The 14,046-nt window shown below is 36.3% G+C and overlaps 1 protein-coding gene across 3 annotated transcripts in view; it reads right to left on the minus strand.

Moving 5' to 3' along the window:
- Nucleotides 1-1,139: 1,139 nt before the first annotated feature.
- LOC141496810 (ATP-dependent RNA helicase DDX19B) overlaps nt 1,140-14,046 on the minus strand; it is a 42,744-nt gene continuing 29,837 nt past the window's right edge. For all 3 annotated transcript variants that reach the window (XM_074199415.1, XM_074199409.1, XM_074199405.1), the window contains 6 exons: nt 13,605-13,719; nt 9,623-9,800; nt 3,142-3,379; nt 2,737-2,899; nt 1,844-2,035; nt 1,140-1,524 (listed from right to left, as the gene is read on the minus strand). In XM_074199415.1, coding sequence (XP_074055516.1) covers nt 1,463-1,524; nt 1,844-2,035; nt 2,737-2,899; nt 3,142-3,379; nt 9,623-9,800; nt 13,605-13,719 — 948 coding nt within the window. In that variant the 3' untranslated portion in view covers nt 1,140-1,462. The remainder of the gene's footprint in view (nt 1,525-1,843; nt 2,036-2,736; nt 2,900-3,141; nt 3,380-9,622; nt 9,801-13,604; nt 13,720-14,046) is intronic.

The raw sequence follows: 14,046 nt of genomic DNA on the forward strand, positions 1-14,046 counted from the left end.
TCATTTTATTTCAGCATTAGCAACAGCTAAAGGTCTTGAAATCATAATGTAATTCTTAGATAAGAGTATCAGAAAATAATGAAACCTCTTGTATTCTGAATAGAACTGGAACAGATAATGAAACCGATTGTTCCCTCTTTGACAAGGAAAAGGTGTTCAATTCAATCAGTTCTCTGCACTTTCATTAACAAACATAATTAAATGACCCATTTAAAAAATCAGTCTTTCCTCTTTAAACATCTTTTACATGCACAATACTTGAACTATTTCAATTCAGTAGTTTAAATAATTTCCCATTCATAAGTCAAAAAGCAATTTGAACAAATACAGCCCTCCCAAGGGAAGTGATGTCTCTCAGTTTTGTAGGGCAAATGAAACAGCAATCAAGAACTTCAGCAACTGTTTGCTCCAACTTAAAAACAGATAAAGATACAGTCTATGCAAAAAAGCTCTTCAATAAGCAGGTGGTCCAGGGCTGAAACAGTGGACAAACTGAGCTGGAGGATCCAGAAGTGAAGATGATGGGGTTCCCCCAAGTGTTTCAAAGCTTCTCTGCACACCAAGAAGATTTCAAGCTTTTCACTTGTCTTTGGCAGTATCATTAAGGGCACAGACATGGTTCAAGTCCCAAAAGCATTCTGTGTAGTCCAGGGAGGAGCCAACAACAAATTGGTCTGGAATTTCAAATCCAACAAAGTCAGGTCTGTAACTCTCATACCGGAACAAGAGTCAATTCCCTTAAGTGCATCCAGAGAGACAAGTTAAGGAATTATAGGACCCTGGAATATAAACCTAAATCCAAGACAGACCCCAAATTTTAGTACTTGTCAATCTTCAGTCAATTCCTTATTGCTCTGCTTGGTTGGCAATAGCAAGAGTAAAGATATTCCTGATTTGTGCCATCATTCTAGCCTAGGAAATTGAACTCAAAAGACACACTGGATTCCCTTATTCCAGCCAATCCAGGCTCTGGGCCCTGGTGGTTGGTACTATACAGCTCCTGATATTTGCTATCCTCATCACTTCTATGATGTTATTTTTGCAGATAGGTGCAGGGAGATTACAATACATATCTATCACAGGTAAAAGACACATCTATACATTACCACAAGAGGACCAAGAGTCAGAAGCTAAGCAAATCTTTGACAAGTCTTTAGTTTATGTTTAAGACTGGTACACATTAACTTTAAATAAGGAAGAAAGAAATTTGCCAAAAAGGTAATTTCCGTGTATTCAAACCTAATCTTAAGAATTCAGGCACACATTTTTTCTTTCTACTCTCCCCCTCCATTATTTGTACAATTCTCTTTTTGTTAAGTCCAAACGTAATTTGAAATGAGGTAGGTAATTTCTCTATTCCTGCCTTAGTCTTTTTTGGTGACTGGTTGAGAGTTGGGTCAATTTGAAAAACAAACAGTCCAAATGGAGCTGGAGATGCACATCCAGAAGGTGTAGGTGCCTTTCAGTTGGCTATCTTCTCAATCTCATCCAAATCATCAGTGTCCAATCTGTCTATCTTCTTATCTGCAAAGAAATTAAACTAGAGAGAATCAAAATAGGGCCTCCTTGGAGAGTATGTTTCAGCTCCTGTTGCAACATGAGAACAACCTCTGCTCTATGTAAAAGAGCCAACTAACTAACAAACATAGAATGCTCCTTCATGTAATTTGGCCCCAGGACACAAGAGCGGCCCCTGCTCTTTTCTCCCATTTCTATTTCTCTCATAACAAGAAGGGAGAGGAGAGAGATGGCAGGTGAGAGACCTAGGCCTTTACCCAAGAGCCCTGGGCTTCCCCACTTAACCCCAATAGGCCACAGAGGGCAGATTCTCTGGGACACTCACTGAAATGTTCTTGAATTCTGTTGAGAATGTTCATGCTGTGCTTGCTGTCCACCATGTTCACAGCCAGGCCTCGCTTGCCAAAGCGCCCAGTGCGCCCAATGCGATGGAGGTATGTCTCATTGTCTGGATTCCCATCTTTGTCCACTGGCAGGTCAAAGTTGATAACCACAGACACCTGTTCAACATCGATCCCTACAGTGCAGGAAGATGGAAGGGAGACAGGGAAAACAGGCAAAAGAGTGCTGACACCCACAGTCTAATCCATGACATCTTACACCATAACACCAACAGCTGGTATCCCCAAAACAAGATGCAGCCCTAAGGGTAGAAATCAGAACCCTCTAAACGAGTCTAACCAAAAAGGATCAGATTCCTCCAAAGGGAGTCTACTTTAAAGGACTTCAAAGATTTCTCCCAAATCCACCTGAAGACTGTCTAGATAAGAGGGAGTTCCATCTTAAATTGCCTCATGCCATTAATCTCTCACAGCCAATATTGGAGCTATTTAAGCAAACATGTAGCAAATATGAGGCCCTTAGGAAAACCCAGAGCCAGAACACTGGATCCTGGAGCTGAGAAAGTTCTCTTCTCCTACAGCTTAGGCTCAGGAGATGAGAAAATACCTAGACAATCATCGAGCTGCTAAGCCCAGACAAACCCCCATAGAGACCAGCTGAAGGCTCACAAGTCATGTCTGTAGCCTGGGGGAGATGACCACATGCTCACCATTGCTGAGGAGGGCAATTCAATCCCCAGCAGACCCTTTCTGAAAAGGCAGAGGGGGCTGCTGATTGAGGTTCTGAGAAAACCCAAACTGCCCTTTCTGGAAAGGGGATCCCAGGCTCCCTCCTGCTCTAAGCTCCAGACCCCAGAGTCTGGCAGGATCTTCTCACCTCGAGCACACACATTGGTAGTCACCAACACCTTCTCCTTGCCCTCTCTGAAGCGTTCGATCACCGCAGCTCTCTGCTCCACCATCATTTCACCGCTAAGGAGTGCTACCTGGTGGCCTTCTTTGGATAGTTCAGCTGCCAGCCAACCAGCTGTTTTGCGGGTCTGGAGTGAAAAGAATATTTTTTAAAATGGAAATACCTGCAAAAAATGGCTTTGTGTCACTAAAGTAAATGAAGTTCCTAATTTTGAAGGCAATTGAAAGACTTAAAATCATTTTCTTCTTACTATGATAAACAGAAAGCCTTTCTCCTTAGTAAATAATGAATTTCTGTCTGAAAAAGCAATGTACAAGCTGACAAAAAGCTTAATTTACCTACTTGAAGTTATAGTTGTATATCACTCACATGACAGAAGATCATGGCTTGAGCAATAGTGATGGCCCCATAGAGATTACAAAGGGCTTGAAACTTCTCATCCCGGTTACTGCACATTACATAATACTGTTTAATGGTGTCCAATGTCTCTTCCTCTCGTTTCAGTTTGATGATATTTGGGTCTGGGACAACTTTCCGTGCAAATTTCCACACAGAATCTTCGAAGGTAGCAGAGAAAAGCAGCATCTGACAATCCTTAGGGAGCATCCTAAGGGGCAAACCCAAGTTATTCAGCATTAATTAAAGTTTTGAATTGGAGGAATACAGAATAAACTACTCTCACAGGCTAGTCTGTCTCTACTGTCCCAGAGTGGTGTATAGTTGTGGCAGTGCAAGACTTGTCAGAGTAAAGATTCCCGAAGTCTCTCCTTACACTCTAGAACTCAGGCAATGCAAAAATAGACAAACAGAACTCGAGGATACAGATCTCCCTTTTCTATCAGAATAGGCCAAAAGAAAACTAAATGATTACTATTTAAGTTTCATGTGGCATCATATAAAGTGATTACTAAAGTCCTATTTACATGCACAAATAAAAAAAGCTCTTGTAAATAAACTTAAAACTCTCATTGATAGAACACTGTAAAATAATGGTGGGAGGGCATCACACTAGTTGATTTCTAAGGTCCTGTCCATCTCTATCAATCCTATGATCATGAAGTTGGATAGAGATTTGAACTGTTCAATCTTCTAATTTTTTTGGTTTGATCTTTTTTTCAAAAATATTTTACTTTTGTTTCTAGTTACATCCAATGATAGTTTTCAATAATCATTTTTTTGCAAGGCTTTGAGTTTCACATTTTTCTCCCTCCTTTCCTTCCCCCCCTTCTCCCTGACAGAAAGCAATAGGCTATTCATATATTAGCATGATAAACCTAAATTCCTATTAATCATGTTGTGAAAGAAGAATGAAATCAAAATGGGGAAAATAGCATTAGAAAGAAAAAACCTAATACATAATACAACTTTCAAAACTCGAAGATAGTAAGCTTTGGTCTCTACATTTAAAGTCTATGTTCTTTCTCTGGATGTGGATGGTATTTTCCATCACAAGTCTTTTAAAATTGTCTTTGATTATTGTACTGCTGAAGTAAAGTTCATTACAGTTAATCATCACCCAATAGAATTCTGTTAGTGTGTAAATGTCCTTCTGGTTCTATTCACTTCTCTCACCATCAGTTCATGGTCTTTCCAGGATATTCTGAAATCCTGTACACCTCAAGATTCATCACATATATACACTACAGTTTGTTCAACCATTCCCCAACTGATGGACATCCCATAAATCCAATTCTCTGCCACTATGAAAAAGAGCAGCTATAAATATTTTTGAGTATGTGTGGTTTCTTTATCTTTTGGTCAATCTTTTTTAAAAACTTTTTTAAAAACTTGAAAGCAAATCAGTGTCAACAAAACAATTAAATCAACAAACAAACCAAAAATTAAGCATGTAACCCAAATCCTTAACCTTTATTTAACAGGCATAACCAAATGAATTAATAATTAATCAGCTAATAAATACCATATACCTTTTGCTTTTTTTTACACCATCTGAACCTACCTAAAGTTTCTTCTTTTATTTTTTTTTACCCATATATGTGCTACTTCTCTGTCTTGGTTTTAAGTTTATTTTTGCTTTGCATTTTAAGTTCAAAGCTGTCCCTACTCCATATTAGGGAAAGCCACCATTTGACCCAGGATGGATAGATGAGAGTGTGGCTTCACATTTAAGTCTGGATGCATAAAAATCACACCACACATATTTCTCTGGAGGTAGATAGAATTTTTCATCACAGGTCCTTTGTAGTTAATTTGAATATTTGTAATACTCAGAATAGCTTAGTCATTAACAATTACTTTTCAATATTGCTAGTACACTTTACAAAGTTCTCTCAGTTCGAATCATTTCACTTTTCTTCAACCTGCTCCTTATTTCTTACAATGCAATACTATCCCATCACAATCACATACCACAACTTGTTTAGCCATTCCCCAATTTATAGGCATCCCTTCATTTTCCAGTTCTTTGCCACTACAAAGAAAGCTGCTATAAATATTTTTGGAATACAGACATTTGTTAAATCATTAGGAGACATTGTTCATCTATGTCCTGAGTGTGGCATTATAACAATTCTTTGTACTCATTGTCTAGATGATTTCGCCCTCTGACAAAATCTCATATAATTTATTTTAGTGCTTTGACCAGCACCAGGTGTTCTCTGAGCTAGTCCTGCTATAATCAAATTTGTTTCATTTTGCCATTACCTTCCATTGTCAGGGCTGCTGCTTACTGTGTAGCCATTGGTCTACCCCAATTACCTTAGGCATGGAGTGCTAGCACATGTGCTAGACCTTCTTGTTTGCAAGCCATTTCCCTCACTTTGAAACTAAACTTGATTCCTGGCTCTCCTGTCTCTATAGCTTGCTCTGTTTGGCTCAGGCAATCCACAGGTTAGAGGTAGGTTCACAGATTCTTTTTCGATTTCTCTTATCACCTTGGAAAGCAGAACTAATAGTGACAGTCGGGGCAGCTAGATGGTGCAGTGTATAGAGCACCAGCCCTGGAGTCAGGAGGACCTGAGTTCAAATCCAGCCTCAGACACTTAATAATTGCCTAGCTGTGTGACCTTAGGTAAGTCACTTAACCCCACTGCCTTAAATAAAAATTTAAAAAAATTATTTTAAGCTTTTGACAAAATACAGCACCCATTCCTACTAAAAACACTAGAGTTTGTAGGAATAAATGGACTGTTCCTTAGAATAATGAACAGTATCTAACTGAAACCATCAACAAGCATTATATTCAATGGAGAGAGGCTAGAGGCATTCCCAATAAGATCAGGGGTGAAATAAGGATGTCCATTATCACCACTACTATTCAATATCACATTAGAAATGTTAGCTTCAACAATTAGAGAAGAAAAACAAATTGAAGGAATTAGAATTGGGAAAGAAGAGACAAAACTCTCACTCTTTGCAGATGGCATGATGGTCTACCTAGAGAATCCCAAGAAACCATCCAAAAAACTACTGGAACAATTAGCAATTTTAGCAAAGTTGCAGGATATAAAATAAACCCTCATAAATCCTCAACTTTTCTATATATGTCTAGCAAGATACAGCAGGAAGAGCTAGAAAGAGAAATCCCATTCAAAGTAACCTCAGACAATATAAAATATCTGGGAGTCTATTTGCCAAGACAGACTAAGAAACTTTTTGAAAACAATTAAAAAACACTTCTCACACAAATTAAATCAAATTTAAATAACTAGGCAAATATCAACTGCTCATGGATAGGTAGAGCTAATATAATAAAAATGACAATTCTACCAAAACTAAAATACCTGTTTAGTGCTCAACCAATCAAAATTCCAAAAAATTACTTTAATGAGTTAGAAAAAGTTGTAAGTAAACTCATATGGAGAAATAAAAAGTCAAGAATTTCCAGGGATTTAATGAAAAAAGGTGCAAAAGAAGGGGGCTTAGCCCTACCTAATTTAAAATCATATTATAAAGCATCAGTCATCAAAACTGTTTGGTATCATCCTAAAAAAAAAAAACTGTTTGGTATTGGCTAAGAAATAGAGTGGTGGACCAGTGGAATAGACTAGGTGCAAAAGCAGGAGACGATTATAGTAAGCTGCTGTTTGATAAACCCAAAGAGTCCAGCTATTGGGATAAAAATTCTCTCTTTGATTAAAAACGGCTGGGAAAATTGGAAGTTAGTATGGAAGAAAAAGATTAGACCAACACCTCACACCCTTTACCAAGGTAAGATCCAAATGGATACAAGATTTAGACATAAAAAACAATACTATAAGCAAATTAGAAGATCAAGAACTAGTTTACCTGTCAGATCTATGAAAAGGGGAGCAGTTTATGGCTAAGGAAGAGATGGAGAACATCACCAAAAACAAACTAGATGATTTCAATTAAATTAAATAGCTTTTGCACAGATAAAACCACTGTAACCAAGATCAAAAGAAATGTAGTAAACTGGGAAACAATCTTTACAACGAATGTTTCTGACAAAGGACTCATTTCTAAAATATACAGAAAACTGAGTCATATTTAAAAAAAAAAAGCCATTCCCCAGTTGGTAAATGGTCAAAGGATATGCAAAGGCAATTTACAGATAAGGAGATCAAAGCAATCCATAGTCATATGAAAAATTGCTCTAAATCATTAATTATTAGAGAAATGCAAATTAAAGCTTCTCTGAGGTACCACCTCACACCTCTCAGATTGGCCAATATGACCAGAAAAGATATTGATCATTGTTGGAAGGGATGTGGAAAATCTGGGACACTATTACACTGTTGGTAGAGAGAAATTTGGAATTACGCCCCAAAGGGCAACAAAAATGTGCATACCCTTTGATCCAGCAATACCACTACTGGGTCTATATCCTAAAGAGATGATGAAAAAGGGTAAAAACATCACTTGTACAAAAATATTCATAGCAGCCATGTTTGTGGTGGCAAAGAATTGGAAATCAAGTAAATGTCTTTCAATTGGGGAATGGCTTAGCAAAATGTGGTATTATGTATGTTATGGAATACTATTGATCTATTAGAAACCAGAAGGGACAGCAATTCAGGTAAGCCTGGAGGGATTTGCATGAACTGGATGCTGAGTGAGATGAGCAGAACCAGAAAAACACTGTACACCCTAACAGCAACATGGGGGTGATGATCAACCTTGATGGACTTGCTCATTCCATCAGTGCAACAATCAGGGACAATTTTGGACTGTCTGCAATGGAGAATACTATCTGTATCCAGATAAAGAACCATGGAGTTTGAACAAAGTTTAAGGACTATTCCCTTTAATTTAGAAAAAAAAAAGATATCTTATTGTCTGATTTTGTTATCTCTTATACTTTCTGTTTCTTCCTTAAGGATATGATTTCTCTCTCATCACACTCAATTTGGATAATGTACAACATTGGAAACAAAGTAAAGACTGACAAATTGCTTTCTGTGAGGGGTGGGGGGAGGGAAGTAAGATTGGGGGAAAAAATTGCAAAACTCAAAATAAATAAAATCTTTAATAAAACAAAAAATCTTTTTAAAAGAATAGTATTGTTGAGTCCTAGGGTATATAGTGTTTTATATACATTAAGCATAATTTCACATCCATCTCCAAAACTGTTAGATCAGATTATAATTGCACCAACAGTGTTTTAGTGTCTCAATTTTTCAAATATGTCATTTTCTTCTATCATTTTACCAATTTGATAATTATGAGATAATATCTATTTTAATTTACATTTCTCCATTCAATGATTTAGAGCATTTTTCATGACTATATATATTTTATAGCTTTAATTTCTTTATATGTCTGTTCATATTCTTTGACCATTTATCAATAAAGAAATAACTCATATTCTTAGATATGAGACCTTTATCTAAGAAACCATCTACAAAATTTCCCCAAAATTTTTTGCTTTCCTTCTACTCCTGGCTACAATAATTTATTTGTAAAAAAATTTAAATTTAATGTAATCAAAATTATGCATTTTATAGCCTACAATGCTTTAGTTTATTCGTGAATTCTTCTCCTGTACATAATATATTTCATGTTCTTCTACTTTTTCTTATAACACCCTTTATATCTAGGTCATATATCCATTTTGATCTTATCATGTTAAACAGTGTAAAATATTTGTCTGTACCTAGTTTGTCAGACTATTTTTCAGTTTTGCTAACAATTTTTGCCAAATAAAAATTCACATCTCACAAGTTTAAATCTTTACATTTGTCAAACATAAAATTACTATAATCATTTTACTACTGTGTATTATATGGCTACTCATTTCCCCTGGGATGATTCCAATTCTTTGCATTCTCTTATCTCTCTTGAAGAACACTTGAAAGTAGGAGCTTTGAATCATTCCTAATGATCATAATCGGTATCATTTCTAATGACTAAAGACTGCATCATAATTAAAGGGAAGTGAAATGTGCGGTGGATAGAGCCCTGACCTCAAGACTTAACTAGTTACATGATCCAGGGGCAAGTCACTTAACCTTGTTTGCCCCAACTTCTTCAACTGTAAAACTCAATGGAGATGGAAATGGCAAGCTACTCCAGGATCTCTGCCAAGAAAACCCCATGACTTCAACAACTGAACAAGAACTACACTTGTGCATAAGGAAGGTAATGGTGGCCTTTGGAATTACAGAAGTTAAAGGCAACTAGGTAGCACACTATGGATAAATCACTGGCCATGGAGTTAGGAGGAGCTGAATTCAAATCCAGCTTCAGGTACTTGACATTTACTAGCTTATGTGACCCAGGTCACAAACTTCACTCAAATTGTTTAGCCAAAAAAGAAAAAAGTCCTTTGGAGTTACAGAAGCAATCACAAAAATAATCTGTAGTTTTACATTATGAACTAGTTTCCTTTAGGAAGATTTCCTCCCTCTATTCCCAAAGCACATCATACCTCTGGATGCGGATACTCTGATCCTGGTGGCCTTGGGTGGCTATCATCACGTCAGCTTCATCCAGAACAAACACCTTGATCTTTTTGGGATCGATGAATTTCAACTTGGAGCACCAATCCAGGACTGTGCCAGGGGTACCAATTACAATCTGCTCTCTGATCTTCTGACCTCTTTCTACTGTTAAATCAACAATAAATTTTCCATATGAGTTTCTATCATCAGATGATTATTAACAAAAACATTATACAGATATTCTTGAACAAAGGCACCTTAAGTGGAAGGACAAATTATCAGTGTTCACAAATACTAGGTAAAAGAAAGGAAAGATCAAACAAGTAAGAAGGTAAGGAGAAGATTTCCTCTGTTTTAAATGAACAATGACAACAATAACAGGATGCATATATATGGTTCTTTAATGTTGTAAATCCCCTTTCCATATCCCTCTTTCATTGCCTCCTCCTAATCACTCTTGGAGGTAAGTACTCTGATCAAACATCCCATTTACATTGGAGGAATCAAACTTAAGTGGTTTCTATTGTATCAGGATCTGAGGTCACATTCAAACCATGGTCATCCTGAATGCAAGCAGGCACTCTATTTGTCTTAGGTCATACTACCTCTAAAAGCAGTCACTCAGGCTTATCAATTCTCACTCTAATTCTCATCACAAACAGTCCACAAATAAGTTGGCTGTAACAGAGATTTACAAACTTCTTTTTAAATGGAAATGTTCAGGTTTGTAGTTGTTTGACAAGCTGATAAAATATAAAATTTAAAAATAAAAATATTTTCAAAACTTCATTGAAAAATAGGGAAGACAGTATTTGAGATTATCTGAAAAAAAAAAAAGCTTCAGATTTCCTTGACCAGTGAGTTAATAATGGCCTTGGACAGAGGTCACTTATAGTGACTAAAATGTGAAAAAAATCTCTCTCAAATTTTCTATGATTAGTACAGAGATTTATCATGCTAAAACCAGGGTTATGTAAAATATTAAAAGAAGAAAACTATGAGAGGGGAAAAAATAAAATGTTCCCCTTGCCTAAAAGCAAAAAGCCAACATGGCTCTCTCTTTAATTCCTCATTTATGTTCTGCCCATCCCACGCCTCTACCATCATTTTATTTTTTTAATCTCAGTTTCTTCTGAGAAACTCACATGGCATTTGTTTATTTTATGTTTATTTTATGTTTTTGCAAGGCAAACGGGGTTAAGTGGCTTGCCCAAGGCCACATAGCTAGGTAATTATTAAGTGTCTGAGACCGGATTTGAACCCAAGAACAGGGCCAGTGCTTTATCCACTGCCACCTAGCTGCCCCCTTACATGGCTTTTAAATAGGATTCCTCATTGCTACCCATTCAGACCAGGTAAGTTTCTGACCCTGATATTGCCACTATAATTTCTCTTGTCTAAACACCCTTCAAACTATCAACAACAACTCCATGAAATCTATTCAAATCTTAATATCCATATCTCCTATAACAAACCTCCCTAAACTGTTCAATAAACTGTGTATGCTTCTCTTTGCTTCTCTTTGACTCTTGGGCTCCCCTGAAGCCAAAGAGTTGCCTTGTGAAGCAACTTACAGTAAGGGAATGGATAGAACACTCCAATCAGTGCTTTCAAACCTCTTTTAAAAAAATAAACACTTCATGAGTGATTTTTTTCAATCCTCTTAACTTGACAAGATGAAATTACTTTTTCTAGCCTCAGAATATTTTCACTACAACTTACTGAAATGAGAACATAAAAGTTTAATATTAACAGGGGGCAGCAATTAGGTAGTTTTGAGTGCTGGGTCTGAAGTCAGAAAGCCTCACCCTTCTGAGTTTAAATTCAGCCTCAGACACTTTATAAGTTTTGTGTTACTAACCCTGTTTCCCTCAGTTTCCTCATCTGTAAAATGGTAAACCACTCTAGTATCTTTGCCAAGAAAATCCCAAAAGGGATCAAGAAGAGTTGGAAAAAGTGAAATGACTCAATAATAATAAAATATTAATAAGGATCTGAGTAATTTAAACAAAATCTCAGATCAAATATAAATTAGTTCTATAAAATATAAATTATTTTCTGCCTTTCCAACTTTTTTTTGCTCCTCTCCAACTTAAAGCTAGGATCTTGTGTTTGAATACTTCAGAAGTAACTTGTTTTTTGTTTAATTCAAGAAAACAAATTTTTTTTTAAATTAATCTGTCCCTATCACCAATACTCCCATTCCAACAGAGCAATTAAAAAAAAAAAGCAACCTCAATCTATATCTATGTAGTTCAGCAAAACAAATTCCTATATTTTCCATGTCTGAAAATGTATGTCATTCTGCATTTTGAGTCATTCCCCCTCTCTCTGAAGCTAAGATTACACATAAGGAAGTTTTTCCTCTTTTTTTTTATTTCTTTGGAGTTATAGGACGGGGTCAAAGTATTTGCACAGTTTGATATAACTTCATGGGTACAGCTCCAAAGTGCTTTCCAAGAATGGCAGGACTAATTCAAAGCTCTACTAACAAGGCACTAAGGTACCTATTTTCCCAGTGCAGTCCCTCCAGCATGTCAGTTGCCTTAATTTTGAAATTTAATTCTTTTGTGTGATTGCTAAAAGTTTGAATTTCTTTCTTTTAAAACTTCTTATTTAGGGGTGGCTAGGTAGCATAGTGGATAGAGCACTGGCCCTTGAGTCAGGAGGACCGGAGTTCAAATCTAGCTTCAAGTACTTAATAATTACCTTGGGCAAGTCACTTAACCCATTGCCTTACAAAAAAAACAAAACAAAACCAAAAAAAAAAAAACTACTTAATTATATCCTTTGATCATTTATCTATTTGGAAATGGCATTTACAAATTTGAATTCAGTCCTTATATATATATTGGAAATGAGACTTTTATCAGAGAAATGTCTTGCAAAGATTTTTTTCCAATTACTTGTTTGCCTTATAATATTTGTTTATATAAAATGAAAACATTTCTGTACAATCAAAATTGTCCATTTTCTTTTCTTTTTTTTTTTTAAAGGTTTTTGCAAGGCAAATGGGGTTTAGTGGCTTGCCCAAGGCCACACAGCTAGGTCATTACTAAGTGTCTAAGGCCACATTTGAACTCAGGTACTCCTGACTCCAGGGCCGGTGCTCTATTCACTGAACCACCTAGCTGCCCCTGTCCATTTTCTCTTACATGATCCTCCCTATTCCATATTTGAGCATGACCAAGAATGGTCATTTCTTCTTTATTTAAACTTACCTTGGTATATTGGTGTAAACCTTAATTTCTGGCAGATTAGAAATTCTGTTTTCCTAGCAGTTTTTGTCAATTAAGTGAGTCCTTTACCCAGTAACTGGGTCTTGGGGGCTCGTATTTGTTTACTTCTGTATGCTATATTAAGTCATCAGTTCCACTAATGAAATTTGTTAGAATCAGTAATAAATTGTTTCATTGATTATCTTTTGTAGAACAGTTTTAGATTTGGATAGAATACTCTGTAGGCTTTATTTTTCTCAATTCAAGCACAAGTTAAATTAATCTGTATTATTAAACAGCCTACTGACTCTACATAGAACTAGATTTTAATGGTTCTTCAAGTTTTACTTATAGCATGGAAGGAAAATATTATTTTCTTATTATTCTTTTTATATAAATTTTTTTTTTAGGTTTTTGTAAGACAAATGGGATTAAGTGGCTTGCCGAAGGCCACACAGTCAGGTAATTATTAAGTGTCTGAGGCCGGATTTGAACTCGGGCACTCCTGACTTCAGGGCCGGTGCTTTGTCCACTGCGCCACCTAGCCACCCCTATATAAATTTTTCATTATCTTTTGTTTTTATGTTTCCTGTTATTTCCCTTGCCCTTCCCCCTCACAGATAAACCATCCATGAAAATAGAGAAAATAAGTTCAGCAAAACTAACCGAGACTAACATTACACATATGCCAAATGAAGTATTTTTTATTATTTAAAGTTTAAATATTATATCATACTCCTTGTCTACTCACACTTGTTGCCTCGAACAGCATAAGCAAGTTTAAGTTCTGGATAAAATTTTCCCATCTGTTCAATCACCTTTCCTGTCTGAAGTGCCAGTTCATATGTTGGTGAGAGGCACAAACACTGAAAATACAAAATAAGACATGCTCCTTGTAACTTTACAAAGTCATTTAGCAACAGAGAATTATAATTCCAAGGTTCCAAGGTACACAGTTCAAGAAAATATTTGGAAGAAAAAAATGTTTTAGTGATTTTAACTTTTCCCAACGACTCAACAAACCAAGACTAAACTGTATTTAATGGGAATTTTTCTCAGACTGTAAATTACAATATACATCATTTGCATTTCTTCTGGCTACTAGATGCCCTCAAGTACTTCTGCATGGGAGTACTTCTGCACCTGTTCTATTTAAGGTAGGGATCAAAGAACTACGAAACTCTTATTTGGGC

This window comes from Macrotis lagotis, chromosome 1 (assembly GCF_037893015.1).
Source record: "Macrotis lagotis isolate mMagLag1 chromosome 1, bilby.v1.9.chrom.fasta, whole genome shotgun sequence".
Taxonomy (NCBI): domain Eukaryota; kingdom Metazoa; phylum Chordata; class Mammalia; order Peramelemorphia; family Peramelidae; genus Macrotis; species Macrotis lagotis.